Source organism: Pseudorasbora parva, chromosome 18, assembly GCF_024679245.1.
Source record: "Pseudorasbora parva isolate DD20220531a chromosome 18, ASM2467924v1, whole genome shotgun sequence".
NCBI lineage: Eukaryota > Metazoa > Chordata > Actinopteri > Cypriniformes > Gobionidae > Pseudorasbora > Pseudorasbora parva.
The window spans coordinates 24,609,480-24,626,904 of NC_090189.1; the positions used below are offsets into that span (position 1 = coordinate 24,609,480).

At 39.5% G+C, this 17,425-nt stretch overlaps 1 protein-coding gene across 15 annotated transcripts in view; it reads right to left on the reverse strand.

Annotated features, from left to right (window-relative positions):
* Positions 1-17,425, reverse strand: part of nrxn2a (neurexin 2a) — a 449,133-nt gene that overhangs the window by 136,483 nt on the left and 295,225 nt on the right. The window contains exon 1 of one of the 15 annotated variants that reach the window (XM_067424407.1): positions 8,690-11,069. The exons of 11 other annotated variants lie outside the window; for them this stretch is intronic. In XM_067424407.1, the coding sequence (XP_067280508.1) occupies positions 8,690-8,993 (304 nt within the window). In that variant the 5' untranslated portion in view covers positions 8,994-11,069. Of the gene's footprint in view, positions 1-8,689; positions 11,070-17,425 lie in introns of those variants that run through there. 3 more of the 15 variants (XM_067424408.1, XM_067424405.1, XM_067424406.1) reach the window with 3 other exon arrangements.

The window sequence follows — 17,425 nt, forward strand, 5'->3', positions numbered from 1 at the left end:
ATTCATGTCATGTCAATCAAAGCCGACAACAAGACGATCTTGTTGTCTTTACGCCGACAACAAGACGATAAAAAGGAAAAACAGCCACAAACTATCCCACAAACTATCCCCGCAGCATTTAGACAGACATTTCCAACTTATTCAAATGGCAAAAGACATCACCGCGGCGAGTGGTCCATTTATAGCCGCGGATATGAGACCTAACGCCCGTTTCACACATACTCCGTCTGCAGTGCGTGTGCGTGCGGTGCGTATTTTTTTCCGTACCCATGTTAACGGATGACAGAATTCAAACTGCACGCGGGTGCTGTCCGTCAGTCCGTTCCAGGAGCGTTGCGTCTGCAGCAGTGCACGGATCGTTTTCGTACCGAGTCTATTTTTTTGCTGCGCTGCGTTGCTGCATTAAAGTGGTAGAACATTGTTCGCATTAAAATAAACATGTACTGATGCGAAAATCTCGTAATTTCACCACAGATGCATCTCATTTAAAATATACTCTTGTTTCAAAGTCAACACGCTTTTTTTTTCTCAAGTAAAGCAACAAAACGACACCTTACCTGGCATTTAGGTTAAAAAAAATGTGCCATAATGGAGAGCACTCGTACTTTCTTGGAGGTGAAAAGCAAAGTTCTTTTTGACCTGCAGGATTTCTTTTCAAAGGGTTTAAAAACGAAAGTAAAGACTAGAGTCGGCTGTTTTTGAATAGACTATTGTAAGTTTCTAATTTAAAATGTTTGTGATTTAAGGCTATAACTATGTTTAAATGTTTTGCCACTTGTGTGAGCTAAATCTAAAGTATATAAATATGAATAAATGAATTTAATAAAATGTTGTTTAAATGTAGTAAGCTACGTAACCTGACTTCTATTAAAGAGTAAACAAAGAAAATTGGAATTCTGACGAGGCATGTTCAATAAAAACTTTTGGATTTTAAATAAAAAATAATGAATAAATGCTGTGTTTGTGGTATGCAACAGCGGATCAGTTGCGGACTGCAAACGCAGCATATGTAAAGCACTACAGGGTGTGGGGCTCCTGCAACGCACACGCAACTCAACACGCACCGCACACGCTAATGTAAAGATCTAATGTCTTATTCCTGTAACTACATAGAAGATGGGTAAAATCATACAACAACAAAAAATCATACTTTGTTAGTTTTAATAAAATAATAATAAAAAAAGGTAATTTCTGCCAATTTTTTCTTTTTGCTGTAGGCCCTATCTAAAACATACCGAACCGTACCGAACCGTAACACCAGTGTATCGTATCGAACCGAACCGTGAATTTTGTGAACCGTTACACCCCTAATATATATATATAGACATACACTGTAAAAAATTATATGTTCAATAAGTTATGACAACATGTGTTTTTACATTGTTTTAACTCATCAAAATAAGTTAAGAAATGTTACACTGTTTTTTATAAGTTATACAAGATGTAACTATTTTTTTAAGTTAGGTTAATATAATCTAAGTTGAAATAACATCCAAGTCGATTGTACTTAAAAAATTCATGCTGTGACTTCTTTTACAGTGTATATATATATATAAATCCATCCATCTATCCATTCATCCATCCAATCAAATCAATCCCATCCATCCATCCATCCATCCATCCATCCATTCATCCATCCAATCAAATCAATCCCATCCATCCATCCATCCATCCATCCATCCATCCATCCATCCATCCATCCATCCATCCATCCATCCATCCATCCATCCAATCAAATCAATCCCATCCATCCATCCATCCATCCATCCATCCATCCATCCATCCACCCACCCACCCACCCACCCATCCATCCATCCAACATAACAAAAGATTTCATATAAAATTTGCAATGAAAAATGGAATATAAAATGCATTACCTATAATTCTTCCTATGATTTTCCTTTGACTGTGTATAATGGTTAGAACGCTGGTCATATACCAAAGTCAACGGGTGTTTTTTTTTTTGCTACAGCCCTGGGATGGTTTTTGGCACGGTTGAGCTAGTTTTAGTGCAGGTGTAAGAAGAGGAATCCAGGCAACTGGAGACTGATTTCACCCCTCACAGCTCACAGCATGGCTGTCTCCCTTTAGCAAGGGCTTGGGTGAGATCCAGACCGAGCTATTTCTCCTCAATGTCACATTTAGTAAAACACACACCACAGGTCCGGAGCACAGAGGAATGGGAGTAACCTTAACCCTGCTGCTGCAGTTACCGAGCATTACCGAATCACCTATTAATCTTAACGCAATTGTCAAGCCTTTCTGGGAGGTGTATGGAGCAGTGGCTTTTTTTTTTTTTTTTTTTACACAAAGCCAATATTTTCATTCCAGCTTGAAAGTTCACATTTCTCTCAGCCCATACAACCGTGGCATCAACAGCTGACCACTCACAGGGTGCCAGGAGCTCAGTAGCATAAGGTTTGCTCGATCCAAACCGCAGCCCTCTAGTTTATTGCCTAACTGCTTTGCCCATCACATTGATTGGACTGCAGTCACTGGTCTTTTCTCAGACGGAGCGCTGAAATGACACATGCTCTTAAAGTGATGGCTCTACAACTAGTCGCTTCTTTGAGGAGGGGAAAATTGTGAAGAACTCTTGTTTTCAATAACACTGACGGTTTAGAGAACGAAAAGGTCACAGAGAAACGCTCTCATTACTGGCCCACATTTAGGCTATTCAGGGCAAACAATAGATCATTCCCAAATCACAGTGTTTTGAGTCACTGATCAATTATTCCTTTTTGCCCACTACACACTTTTTGTGCAGCAGTTTAGAGCTGGACTTGGAGACTGTAATGGATTGCGGCTCTCGCTGGAGCAAACTGCTTTTGATGGGGTCCAATCTATAGTGTACACACCAGTGATCCACAAAGGATAGCCCCTTTTCACCGGTAAGGGGCCGCATCCATCATGGCTTTCTCGAGTGGCTGTGCATTAGGAGATGCCCTTGGCTCAGATCAAGGTGCGCCCTTGAGCCTCACGAAAAAAACGAATGTTTGATCTGGGAACCGTCCAGAGAGACCACAACTTTGCCTTATAAGGCGATGACCGGGAAACCCCACATCAGCATGCAGGGGCAGGCATGAGTGAACAAACAACCTGCTGCTTGTCAAACATCACGCCTGCATCTGGGTATTAGAGGGGGGAGGGGCATGCAGCATTTCAACGAGACGATGACAAAAACAAGATGGAGAGAGAGAGAGAGAATGAAGCGCTATTAGATTTCTGCTGTTGGCAGATCCTCAAATAAAACTGTGGAAATCCATCAGGCCATGGGATCGATGGATCAGTGGGTCAGTGCCATGGCAGTCGGCCTGCAGCTGTGTTGTCATGGGCGACGGGTGAATGATTAAAGGTCGAGGGGCAAGAGTTGAAGAATTGTGACAAATTTGGAAAAAGTCACTGCTGGATTGGTGGTGTCCAAACACAGGCCAAAAGGAAAACAAACAGAAGCATGACATTTACTATATGTGAAAAAACTGGAATGAAACTGATATTCTCACAAATTAGAAATCGTATATCGTGTATATACCACTCACTAACATATAATCGTGTATATACCACTCACTAACATATAATCGTGTATATACCACTCACTAACATATAATCGTGTATATACCACTCACTAACATATAATCGTGTATATACCACTCACTAACATATAATCGTGTATATACCACTCACTAACATATAATCGTGTATATACCACTCACTAACAGGTGTCGTGATGAAGAGATAATCAGTGTTATCCAAGTCTGAGCATTGTGATCAGTGTTATATATATATACACACACACAGCTATATGTGTACACAGCGCTGAAAGTTCAATGCAAGCAGATATATTGTCTTTTAAAGTTACGGCAGTTTATTGTCCACTATATATATATAATATATATAGATATATATAATATTTATATATAAAGAATATATATATATATATATATATATATATATATATATATATATATATATATATATATATATAAAATCTAGTGCAAAATATATTATTTTTATCATTATTACTACTATTATTTATTATCAGTCAGCAAAATAAAAAAACAGTGTACCTTTAAAGAGTGAAACCGTACTGTTGTATCCATTAATTTAATATTGATATTATTATTAACTAGCAGCAAGCACAACATATTAATAATAATAATAATAATAATAATAATAATAATAATAATAATAATAATAATACACTTTTAGTAGAAATCAACTGCGATTATTAGGCTACTAAGTCTTCAATTCATGTAGACACCTTTGAACAGTATTTTAAAATATACTATTTATGTTTTGCGTCAAATGATTTAACGAGTAAAAAAAAAATACTGTCTGCCTTTAAAATGTAATAAAAAAGGTAGAAAAAAACAAACGGAACTGTGACAAGCCTGTGCAATAAACACAAAGCGCATATGAGTGCTGGTTTCCAGCATGTCAAGCAGATAAGTGCAGTGCCAAGGGCTCTTCAGATGGCATGAGATGCACAAATGACAAGCAGTGTCTAGAACAAGTGTCAGTGGCATGCGACAGGAACAATAGGTCTGCATGGCAAGGAGACCCTCCCCCCGCCCCCCTCCCATCACTTCATAGTTTCATCAGCTCGGCCCATGTACACCTGATTGACTTATTCTACTAATCTACATCTCAATTACATAAATTATCTCCACCTTGCTGGCAGGGGCGCTTTGAGTGATGGGATCTGGCAGGATGTGATTATTGGTCAGTGGGGGTGAAGGTTTCCAGTTTGCTGAAGATGCTTTAGAAATTAATGGAAATGCAACGCAAGCTCATTAGAAACCAGTGTCATATTGTCCATTATAATCACGCGTACAATTTGTTTTAGGGATAAAATGCTCTGCGCATCAGAATGCATACAATACACGGGGATGGAATTTACATGATTTCCTGCCACAAAGTGCTGGAAAGGACCTGATTCACATCCGTGCTGAATGAAGGGGCGGAATTTAAAAGCGCTCTGCCTCTGAGTCACACAGTCATCAAATTGATCTGTCAATTTTGTGTGCAAGCTGAACTTTATCAGTCGTCATCAGGGTTGGACACTCTGACAGCCACATTCAGTTGTGGGACTCCGGTAATGGCTTTGGAGATGCCTTACAAGAGCGGTGATGTAATTCACAACGTGTCGATTCCACCTCGGCTCCGCCAGGATTGCCAGCCCTGTTTCCACGCGATAAGGACACCGAAAATTCATTGCATATTTTGAGGCAGATGGATGGGAGGGCAGGTGAGATTAATGTTGAGACGGAAGCAGTGAATCGGACTGACAATACCAGTTGTAATGAAAAACTCTGAAAGGGCCATGATTCTGCTAACAGTTGCCTTGATGATCCCATTACTGTGCAGGATCACATTCCCCCGTTGAACTACTTGTCATTGGGGATGAAGGACTGATCCTTCTAACCCTCTCTGTTTAAAAGGATCATTTAGCACTGTCCTCCCAGACTCTTCAGATGGAAAGCTCGGCTACAATAACTTCGCTTTGTGTGGGAGGTGACACATTGATTGTGGCTATCCAATGTCCCCACTCTCGTTGCTTCCCTCTTCCACTAAGTGTCCAGCAGCCATAAACGTGTCCAGCACTCAGACAACAAAAACAACGCATGACTGCTTTACTGATGAACTACTACATCAGAACCAGAAGTAATCTTGTTGGTTACACCCATCTTCATCATAAAGGTTAAGATAAAAGCTGGAAATAAGGCAAGTTTTCAGGTTAAAGTCCATTGAAAAGGTATTAGAAGGCTTGTAAGTGTGGTTTCCCACCATGGAAAGATGACTTTTTCAAACCAAATTGTCAGCATAAAGAATGCACAACTTCCTAAACAAAGAATCTGTAATATTTTTATGAAGATTATTATTTAAAAAAAAATTGTGTGTTTTTCTTTTTCTTACCCAAAGGCTGCATTGTGTCAAGTTCTGACCATTTTTTAGTAATCGTCATACAAAAAAATGTTAACACTTTTGGTGATTTTTTTTGCAAATATGCTATACCCGTCATTATTCTGGACTTGTGTGAACAGGACTTAAATGGGAAAAATAGGCATTTAAAAAAAAAAATGCTAACAGGCTAATCAGATTCAATGCGGCTAAGCTATGCTACAAGTGACACTGCCAGACCCGGAGATCAGCTGAATGGATTCGAAAACTGCCTAACTTAACTGTTTAACTCACAGTGGAAAAAGCCGATTTTCAAAAATAGTGGAGCGTTCTTTTAAATTAAATAACATTATACAACCATTAATTCTGGTTAATTAGCCAAGATACATCCCTAGAGTACTGATGTTCAATACAGTACAGAATAATCTGTGCTTACAGTGTTTCACATCTCAGTATGTGCGAGGTACAGGGTAGACGTAGAGATGTGCCAGTTTTCGAGGAAGTCGTGTCTTTTGAAGGTCAAAATCTCTATGAAATTGACAACTGGCGGAGCTCTTCTCTTCCATATGTATTGGTTATTTCATTAAAATAATACTTTTATTACAATAATCAATGATACAATATCTTTATTAATCAGCAGATTTGTTCCTCTGTCTGCAGCAGTAAAGCAGATCTACACTGACCGCTTTGAGTTTATGCAGATGTGCTGCAACACTCAGCATCTGGCAATACTGAGCTCTCTTAAGCTGCTCTGTTTCATACAATGCTGGTTTGAGGAATAGCAAAAGCAAGTGTCTGAAAACCAAAACACAAAAAAGCAGTGTGAGAAAAGCCTTGTAGTACCATCTGTATTTGACTTGAAATTTAAATAATAAAAAATAATAATTATATACCCACTTCTATTGAAATGGTTGGGGTCGGTAAGATTCTATAATGCTTTTGAAATAAGTTTTGTATGCTCACTGAGGCTAGATTTATATGATCAAAATTTCAGTAAACACTAATATTGTAAACACTTATATTGAAAAAAATATGGTGAAAAATAAAGCACAATTTAAAATAACTGAAAATAACAAAGCTATATCACTCCAGTCCGCATTGGGGAACAACAGCAACTCAGCTACGAAGTGGTAGGTCATGTAAAAATCACAGAGTGGGGTCAGTGCATGCTGGTCAATAGACCTCTAAACTTCGTGTAGCCTTCAGATTAGCTTAAGAACAGTGTGCAGACAGTAATATGGAATTGGTTGAAATGGCCGAGCAGCTGCATCCAAACCTTACATCAAGTGCAATGCAAAGTGTTGCATGCAGTGGTGTTAGGACCTCTCTAGAGCAGTGGAGACGTGTTCTCTAGAGTGACAAACCATGTTTCTCTGTCTGGCAATCTGATGGATGAATCAGGGTTTGGCGGTTCCCAGGAGAACGGTACTTGCCTGACTGCATTGTGTCAAGTGTAAAGTTTGATGGATGGGAGATTGTGGTGTGGGATTATTTTTCAGGGGTTGGGCTTGGCCCCTTAGTCCCAGTGACAGAAACTCGTAATGCTTCAGCATAAAAATAGATTTTGGACAATTTCATGCTCCTAACTTTGTGGGAACAGTTTGGGGATAGCCCCTTCCTGTTCCAACATGACTGTGCAGCAGTGCACAAAGCAAGGCCCAGACATGGATGAGCGAGTGTGGTGTGGAGAAACTTGACTGGCCTGCACCTGACCTCCACCCCGATAGAACACCTTTGGGATGAATTAGAGCGGAGACTGCAAGCTAGGCCTTCTCGTCCAACATCAGTGCCTGACCTCATAAATGCGCTTCTAGAAGAATGGTCAAAAATCCCCTAAACCTTGTGGAAAGCCCACCCCATTCTTAACCCTATGGATTAAGAATGGGGTGTCACTAAAGTTTATGTGCATGTAAAGGTTGGCGTCCCAAAACTTTTGGCAATAAAAGCGTATACACACACACAGAGACATGTGCATGCACAACTTTTTTATATCAAGGTTATATACAAAGGTTTTGTTGTGATTTATTGGGTTGTTAATCTCCCATAATCTGTTGAGATGAACAGATAATAATTAATAATAACCATCATTGTCATTATACTTAATTGGTCATTATTATTACTACAGTTTTTATTATTATTTAAAAACAATCTGTTTTATCTCAAGAAAAAGGTGGGAAAATAACAACCAAATAAATCGCAACAAAAACTTTGACCTATCATAGAAGATTCAGGACTCAAAGCATAATCCTAAAAGCACAAAAATAAATGCTTAGCAGCTAGAAACTCCAGCAGGTGATTAAAGCTTGTAGCACAGACCAGATATTTGACTTTGAGGATTATTGCTGGAATATGACAAGCTCACTGGACACTCAACATATGCTGGAGCTCAGCAGGAAGACAGGTTGTCAATGCTGCACACAATCTTTGATTGACACAGGTGTCAAAAAAGATGCCAGGCAAGGAGCAGTGGCGTGAAAGGAGCAGGACATGAAAAGAAGCACATCTGGCCCGCACTTTTATCCAACAAACCCATCCTTCCTCTAAATCTGCAGTGAGTGCAAAGAGCACAAGGCCACTCCCCATGTGATCTATTAGGCACAGATCAAAGCGCGCACATGACGTACTAAGCGAAGCTCAGGGCATGCGCAAACACATCAGTGTGCTGTATCAACAGCCCGCTTTCTAGTGTAATAATTCTCCTTAATCAAATCAAAAGCTTTTTAGAACCACTGGGTCTGAGCAACCCGGTCGATTAAGAGGAAATGCTGAATAAATGCTGAGGGCTTACCATGGCCTCCTCTCGTGAGGAAGGGCATCCTGTTGATGGCGATGGGTACGGTACCGTGCTTGTTATGGAAGTGATGGACATGGTGTGTGGTGCTCAGGCTGGAAGACACACGAGCACTGGCCGTTCTGTCCGGCACTGAGGCCAACAAGGCCAGGGATAATGCCAGTCTCCACCAAGCGCCGAGGCCCAGCCAGCTGCCTCCACCGCACTCCCAGCCCAGCAACACCACCTCCAGCTTGGGGCAACAAGGCCCGGCGTAGGCCCTTCCACACCCCATTTGTCCCACCCGTTGGAAAGAGTACATCTCAGAGAGCGAAGCCCATGTCAGTCATTATCCACGGGTCAAGTAAATGATGCAGAAGAAAACAATGCTACACAAAACCCAGAGGCTTTCACAAGTAGGCTTCCAAAGAGACGATAAAATCCTCAAAAAGAAGAAATTCCTTTCGAGTATGGCCTCAAAAAAACCAAAGGGTGAAAAAACAACTGGGCAGTTCCTCCTGGCTTTCACGCTTGGCGACTATCAAAAAGAAAAAAGAAAAAAAAGAAGCCAAACAAGGGAGCTTGTCTGCGAAGAGAAGGAGGGCAGGCTCAATCGAGTCGATAATCATCTGAGCTGCAACTCCCAAAAGCGTTCTAATCACGGCCGCATGGATCAATATTTCTGGATGCAGATTTTGCGACTTAATAGATGAGAGGAGAAACGCTCCAGGTGGAAGAGATGTCGGGAGGCGTCTCCCTTCGAGTTCCCAGCCTCAGGTACGGCTTACACACTATTTAGACCACTCTCCCTCAGAGGGCAGCTCCTCTATCGCGCAAGAGGAGATAAGAGACATCCCGGTGGCTAATGGATTATTCTAATACTGATTAAAAGATGACAGAAAATAGAAAGGAGGAAACAGACAGAATGAGACTGAGCCAGGCACGATGAAGGCGATAGAGCGCTCACGTTTCCTTTTCACAGACAGAGAGATAAAGAGACTTCTGCTGCAGCATGGTAGAGGGAAAAAGCAGCAAATAAATAAATAAAGCCGGCTGCAGACGCAGAGCGATGCTTCTCCGCTGCACGCTCCCTCTTGAAGTGGAAGACCTGGAGCGGAGCTGGATCAGTTTTCCAGCACCATCCTGGATCGCTCTCTTGGATTCTTGTCTTTGCCTCTGATGCAAACACAGTATCGATTAGCGCTGCATTTTATTCCTCTTTTCTCTTTTCCCTCCCCTTTCCGATAAGCATTCACTTGCTAATGTGCTTAGTCTGACAGTGTTACCAGCAAAAGCCCCTCACAGCCGAAGTGTGGACGACCAAAATCCGTACGTGCGCCAGTGCGCTGAAATGCATGCTAATTCAATTAGGCTCCTTGCGATCCTCGATAGATCTCCTCCCGGGATTGATGGGATCGAGAGAAAAGACTGAGAAAAAAAACAACCCAGAAACAACAAGCGTTGCTTGCCGCAAGCGTGAGGTGCAGGACGCACGGTCCTCCTTCTGGATGCTCAACCAGAGACTGCTACAGAGATGGGAAGAGAGAGAGAGCGAGAGAGAGAGAGAGAGGAGAGCGGTGCAGTGTGTGTCTGAGGAAGAGAGAGAAAGAGAGGGGAGGGGTGCGCAGGGAGCAGGCGATCGTAGTGCATAAGCACACATGCAGACATAGAAAGAAGCCAAAAAATGGAGAAGAAAAGGGAATCAGTTGCACGGCACACACGCAACCAGGAATACAAATTCAGGGTGCTGCGCACGCTCACCACAGCCTCTGAAACACCAGCCCTACACTGCAGAACTTGACCAGTGAGTAATAGAAGATGCTGTTTATTTCTGCAGTGAAAAATGAAAGTGCTAAAGAAAGAGATTTTTGAAATGGTGTTTTTGCATTTTACAAGTGGTCTATTTTCAGCCAATGTGGAAATCACACTCAGGAAATATGAAAAGTCTTGCTGGTGCCAGATGCAGCCAACCCCCCCCCGCGACCAAGATAGCAGTAGTTGTGCCCGATCTTGATGAATTATTTAGTACCAGACAAAATCTTACGGCAAATGCCTGCCACTGTCTTTCTCTCATATTTTGTAAATGATTCAATTCCACACTCATTTGTTGTGGTTTTTCTATTAAAAAAGAGGTGCTTATTCATATAGAATCCTTTACTAACTACAAAAGGTTAGACAGATACTCAAGTTAATTCACAAAAATTTGACTAAAGGCTCATGAGATTGATTTTGGCGTTTTGTGACTTAGTAAACGTTAGATTTAAGACAATCTACAAACTTAAAAAAAACATACTAACATACTTCTAAATGCTGGCAAAAATGACTTTGAAATAGATACCTCCACGCACACACACACAATAATAATGATAATAATAATAAACACACACACATATATATCAGGCATAACATTATGACTAGATGAAGGGAATAACACTGTCTATTCATCGCTGTGGGTTAGTGAGTGGGATATACAGTCAAACCAAAAATGATTCAGACACTAGATATAATTTTTTTCTAGTGGGTGCAGAACATTATAGTTCATTTATGTAAGTGAGTATAGCAAAATAAAGTAATCTGTGACATATTATACCCAAAGATTTGTCATTTGAAACTCCCTGTAAAATCAATTCTGAAATTAGTTTCTAAACACATTCTATATGTTAGAAATGTATTGCTGAAACACGTTACAAAGACTGTGAACTGTGTAATACTGAATTGTGGAGTTAGGTCGTCAAACTAGGCCTGCACGATTAATCATATTTTAATCGCGATAACTATTTCTGCTTCTCTCTGTGTGTGTGTATATATATATATATATATATATATATATATATATATATATATATATATATATATATATATATATATATATATATACACACACACATTGCCTTGCGAAAGTATTCGGCCCCCTTGAACTTTGGAGCCAAATACAGGACCATTCTGGAAGAAAACCTGATGGAGTCTGCAAAAGATCTGAGACTGGGACGGAGATTTGTCTTCCAACAAGACAATGATCCAAAACATAAAGCAAAATCTACAATGGAATGGTTCAAAAATAAACATATCCAGGTGTTAGAATGGCCAAGTCAAAGTCCAGACCTGAATCCAATCGAGAATCTGTGGAAAGAACTGAAAACTGCTGTTCACAAACGCTCTCCATCCAACCTCACTGAGCTCGAGCTGTTCTGCAAAAATTTCAGTCTCTCGATGTGCAAAACTGTTAGAGACATACCCCAAGTGACTTACAGTAATCGCAGCAAAAGGTGGCGCTACAAAGTATTAACTTAAGGGGGCCGAATAATTTTGCACGCCCAATTTTTTTGTTTTTGATTTGTTAAAAAAGTTTGAAATATCCAATAAATTTAATTCCACTTCATGATTGTGTCCCACTTTTTGTTGATTCTTCACGAAAAAATACAGTTTTATATCTTTATGTTTGAAGCCTGAAATGTGGCAAAAGGTCAAAGGGGGCCGTATACTTTCGCAAGCCCTGTGTGTATGTATATATATATATATATATATATATATATATATATATATATATATATATATATATATATATATATATATATATATATATATATATATATATATATATATATATATATATATATATATATATATATATAAGCAAAAAACTTTTTTGCATTTGTCATATCCGTGTGTAGTTTGGAGTGTATGAATAATTATTTAAGTGTTACTATGCACAAACATTTTTTTTGTTTTTTGTTAAAATAGTTTCAAATAAAGGGTTTGCTTTTGCAAGAGATGTGTAATGTTTTGCATATTGGGGGTGTTGATGGATTTGATCTGCTCCATCTATGTTTTGCTCATCACTGAATCTGATCCAGATGTAGTCTTTGACAAAAACATGTTTTTCTCAGCTTTTTTGTTTTAATTAAACTTACCTACATTTAAGTGTTTAAATAAAAAAAATTAAAAAAAATTAAAATAAAGAATAACTAGATTAAAAGGGATTTGGTCTGTACTTTTTATATATTGCATATTCAGATATTCATACAACAAAAGATTCTGTGGGCCATGACTATTTTGGGCAAACGACCAAAAACACTAGTGGTGGCTGAAGAAAAACAAAAACACACACACACACACACAAAACACTGACCAGGAAAGAGTTAATGGTGTTACTGGTAAAAGCAGAAGTTTTTGATCAGTAAAAATGTATGGACACTACAAATGCTGATCGTTCCATCAAAGTATGTGAGAAAGCGATAGAAAGAGAGATAGAAAGAGAGAGAGAAAGAGATGGACTGAATCTATGCTCCATACATCAGATAAATCACCCAGGATAGAGATCTCAGTTGGGATTGCCTTGCCGGTTGAAAGGACGTACGTGGAAAAAAAGGCCGAACAGCAAAGAGCCAGAGCCACCTTTCATGGTGACAGGAGGGGAGAAGCAGGCTATTACTCAGACACAGGGAGGGAGGAGAGGGGGGCTGGCTGCCGCCAATGAGCTGGGTTGATTGAACAGAATGGAGAAGAGGAGGGGGCAACTCCGTGTCATGGCAAACAGTGGCCAAGTCTGTAAATCTACAACGTCGGCTGCGGCTAACGGCCACAGTTAGCCACACTGTCGACTCTGCTCCAATGAACACGGAGGCCTGCTCGTCGAGATTTAGCCCCAGGGCACGCCGAGAGAGATGCCCATCCCACTGTAATCGATTCTCATTTCTCTGCAGACCGAGAGCTGGAGATACACAGGAGATAACCTTGAGATCAGGTGACACGCAAAAACATCCATACCAGAGGATCTGGGATGCAGCGTCGAAAAATAATCAATGATGGTAGTCGCCATTTTCTATCTAGAGGTGGAGAGATACATGCAGCTCCGGTTGCGTAATGAGGCCTAGATAACCTCAAAGACTGATGATGATGAAGGCTGAAGTGGAATTAGGGCGCCGGTAATTCATAAGAGGTGTCATCAATTGTCAGTCTGGTGGATTGGGGACATTCTCCTCAGCGGCGATGATATCTTTATGAGGGTTCTGAGATGAAAGGCTGGTATTAATCAATTTGCCAAGCCCGGGGTTGCTCAGCACGATAAGAGACGATGATATCTGGGCTGCGCGCGCTTCTGGGTGCGAGGCGTCCCTGAGTTTAACCATCTGCCACCAGGCAGTCTAAGCTATTGGCCATCTTCTCTCCACACAGCATGCTGGCCTACTCAGAGTCAGAGGGAAGGCACACAGCACATGCGATAAAGGTGCTCACCAGGAGGCGAAGCACCAATCATGTCCATTGTGTTGGCTTCAGAACCTGAAACACTCAGGGTATCAGACCACACTGCTGTTAGCAGACTCTTTAGGTGGATGGATAAACAAAACGGCCCAGTAAAACATTGTTCACTTATACCAACACATGAATTTGATGTCTGCAATGTTTTAAGGGGAGTTTACCATTAATACTTGTCATTACATTTAATGGTAAACCATTTTTCAAAGACAAAATAAGTAATAATGAAATCACATACAGCATAAAGGTGTATTAAATTAAGAAAGGAATGGTTCCCCCCAAAATTAAAATGAATCATTTACTCACCCTCAAGTTACATCTTAACATTTTACATTTACATGTTATGCATTTGGCAGACGCTTTTATCCAAAGCGACTTACATTGCATTTAAGGTACACATTTGACATTTTGTCAGTTTCTTTCTTTTGATGAACACAAAAGATATTTTGAAAAATATCGGTACCCACTGACTGACTTTTTCCTAGTATGGAAGTTGATGGCTGCCGTCAACTTTCTGGTTACTGACATTCTTCAAAACATTTTCTTTTGTGTTCAACAGAAGACAGAAACTAATACAGGTTTGGAACAACTTAAGGGTGAGTAAATCATGACAATTGTAATTTTTGGGTAAACTATTCCTTTATGTGCGTTAAAAAGCACTCTGAAATTCAACTAATTGCATTTAATATAAATTTAAACTACATTACATATAATTGTAAAGAATATGCATTAAGTGTCCGAAAACATTACGAATTTAAGTAGATTTTTTAAAGTACATTATCTCTGTAAAGAGTCACTGTTGTGTACGGTAGAGAGGGGCAAAACCTAATGCTTTTTATCAGTCTAGTACAATTATGTAGTTTTGTTTTATTAATACAGTGAATACTTTTTTTCATATTCTTGATTTACCTCCAAATAATGGGAAATGTGACAACGTGCCCCATAGATGCCCCAATGTACATTGTAGCATGTGAGGGTAACAATGTAACATGGCCATACGACGGATTAAAATGTTACCTGATCTAATAAAAAAATATCCAAGACAAACTTAAATATTTTGTCAATAAAATACAATTATTCACTTTTTAAAATAAAATAATGGCATTTTTTATAATTAAATGCAGCTATACAACATAGTTAAAAATATAATGATGAATCATTTCTGAACATTGACTATCAGTCATAATTCACCCTTTTCTCATGGTTTCTCAAAAGAATTTAATAAAATATAGAATATAATAGCATATTTCTAATAGGGGCTCATTGTAACAGTGTTATGATGCATCCCATCTGCGCAACTGGGAATTCAACCACGGCTCATGTATTCTGCTGTTAGATCAGCATTAAAGAACTACCTCAACTGTTAAATAACAGATATAAGATTAAAATTATATCAGATTTGACTTATTTTAAACAAACACAAAAAAACTGAGATTAAAAATTAACTTAAAGGGGTGATGAATTGAGAAATCAACTTTCTCTGAGCTTTTGGTATATAAAAGGTCATGGCAATATAAGAATATCCTCTAAGTTTCAGAGCTGAAAAACGTCCTTGTCCAGAAAACAAATCTGTTTGCAGCTTGACTGCCTCTACAGAATAATAAGCATGAGTAATTCAGTAGCCCCACCAATCCACTCATGGAGCCGTTCAGATTGCGCTAGCCAGCAGCAATAAACATGCCGAAGAATATAGCAAGATATTGCGCTATTCTTGGTTGTGGAAGAACACAGTCGCTGCATAAGCTTCCTTCAGATCATAATATTAGCAATGTGTGGTTGAACTTTATTTTTAATGAAGTTCCAGCTGACGTGGGGAATGGTGTTCATTTAATTTCACTGTGAAATCGTGTGTAAACAAATCTCTGGATTTGCTGCTGGATTTGTAGACATATTGAGATTAAAACACAACGCTGTTTCTTCTATATCGGATCTGACATGAATGGTGCAGCACACTTATGTAAGTAAAACTTGTTTTTTATATGTAATAGTACGTGTCTAACAGAACATACCTTTAGCACGCTGGACTCAGACATGTATGGGCCAGGACTTGAAAAGCCCAATATCCCGGGGCTGTGTGTTTTCCAGACGGGCTACCAAAGCGCAAGCCCGTCGGCAGGCAGATGAATCTCGTAATATTCCTCTAATATTCCTTTATTGGAGAGAGCCTCAAAACCAGTGTAGAAAATAGCCTATTTCTTATTAGTTATGTTTTTGAATGTAAAAACCACAGGAACAGTATGACATTTAAATTCATGACACCTTCAAGTAAGAAATTTACTTTTGCTATAGTTAAATAAATGTTCAGTCATATATTTCAAAGATTTTTTTAATTGTGGCACAATTTTTTTTCTCGAAATAAAGTTGATATGGCAACGAGTAAATACATAAAGTTTCATCATCCTGGCATGCATGGAAATTGTTAAACCATGCTTGTTACAACTAACCCCGCACTAGGTTGTTCCCCATGCTCCCCTGCTACTTTTTCACATGCCGGTGAGTACATAATGACAGGATTTTCATGTTTATACAGGTGCTGGTCATGTCATTAGAAAAAAAAGTTGATTTATTTCACTAATTCCATTTAAAAAGTGAAACTAGTATATTGTATTAATTCATCACACACACACTGATATATTTCAAATGTATATTTATTTTAATTTTGATGATTAAAACTGACAACTAAGGGAAATTCCAAATTCAGTATCTCAGAAAATTAGAATATTGTGAAAAGATTCAATATTAAAGAGACACCTGATGCCACACTCTAATCAGTTAGTTAACTAAAAACACCTGCAAAGGCCTTTAACTGGTCTCTCAGTCTAGTTCTGTAGGCTACACAATCATGGGGAAGACTGCTGACTTGACAGTTGCCCAAAATGATCACTGACACCTTGTACAAGGAGGGCAAGACACAAAAGATAATTGCAAAAGAGGCTGGCTGTTCACAGAGTTCTGTGTTCAAACACATTAATAGAGAGGCAAAGGGAAGGAAAAGATGTGGTAGAAAAACGTGTACAAGCAATAGGGATTACCACAAGCTGGAGAGGATTGTGAAACAAAAACAATTCAAAAATGTGGGGGAGATTCACAAAGAGTGGACTGCAGCTGGAGTCAGTACTTCAAGAACCACTACGCACAGACGTATGCAAGACATGGGTTTCAGCTGTCGCATTCTTTGTGTCAAGCCATTCTTGAACAACAGACAGCGTCAGAAGCATCTCCCCTGGGATAAAGACAAAAATGACTGCTGAGTTGTCCAAAGTTATGTTCTCTGATAAAAGAAAATTTTGCATTTACTTTGGAAATCAGGGTCCTAGAGTCTAGAGGAAGAGAGGACAGGCACACACAATCCACATGGCTTGAGGTCCAGTGTAAAGTTTCCTCAGTCAGTGATGGGTTGGGGTGCCATCTCATCCGCTGGTGTTGGTCCACTGTGTTTTCTGAGGTCCAAGGTCAACTCAGTCGTATCCCAGGAAGTTTTAGAGCACTTCATGCTTC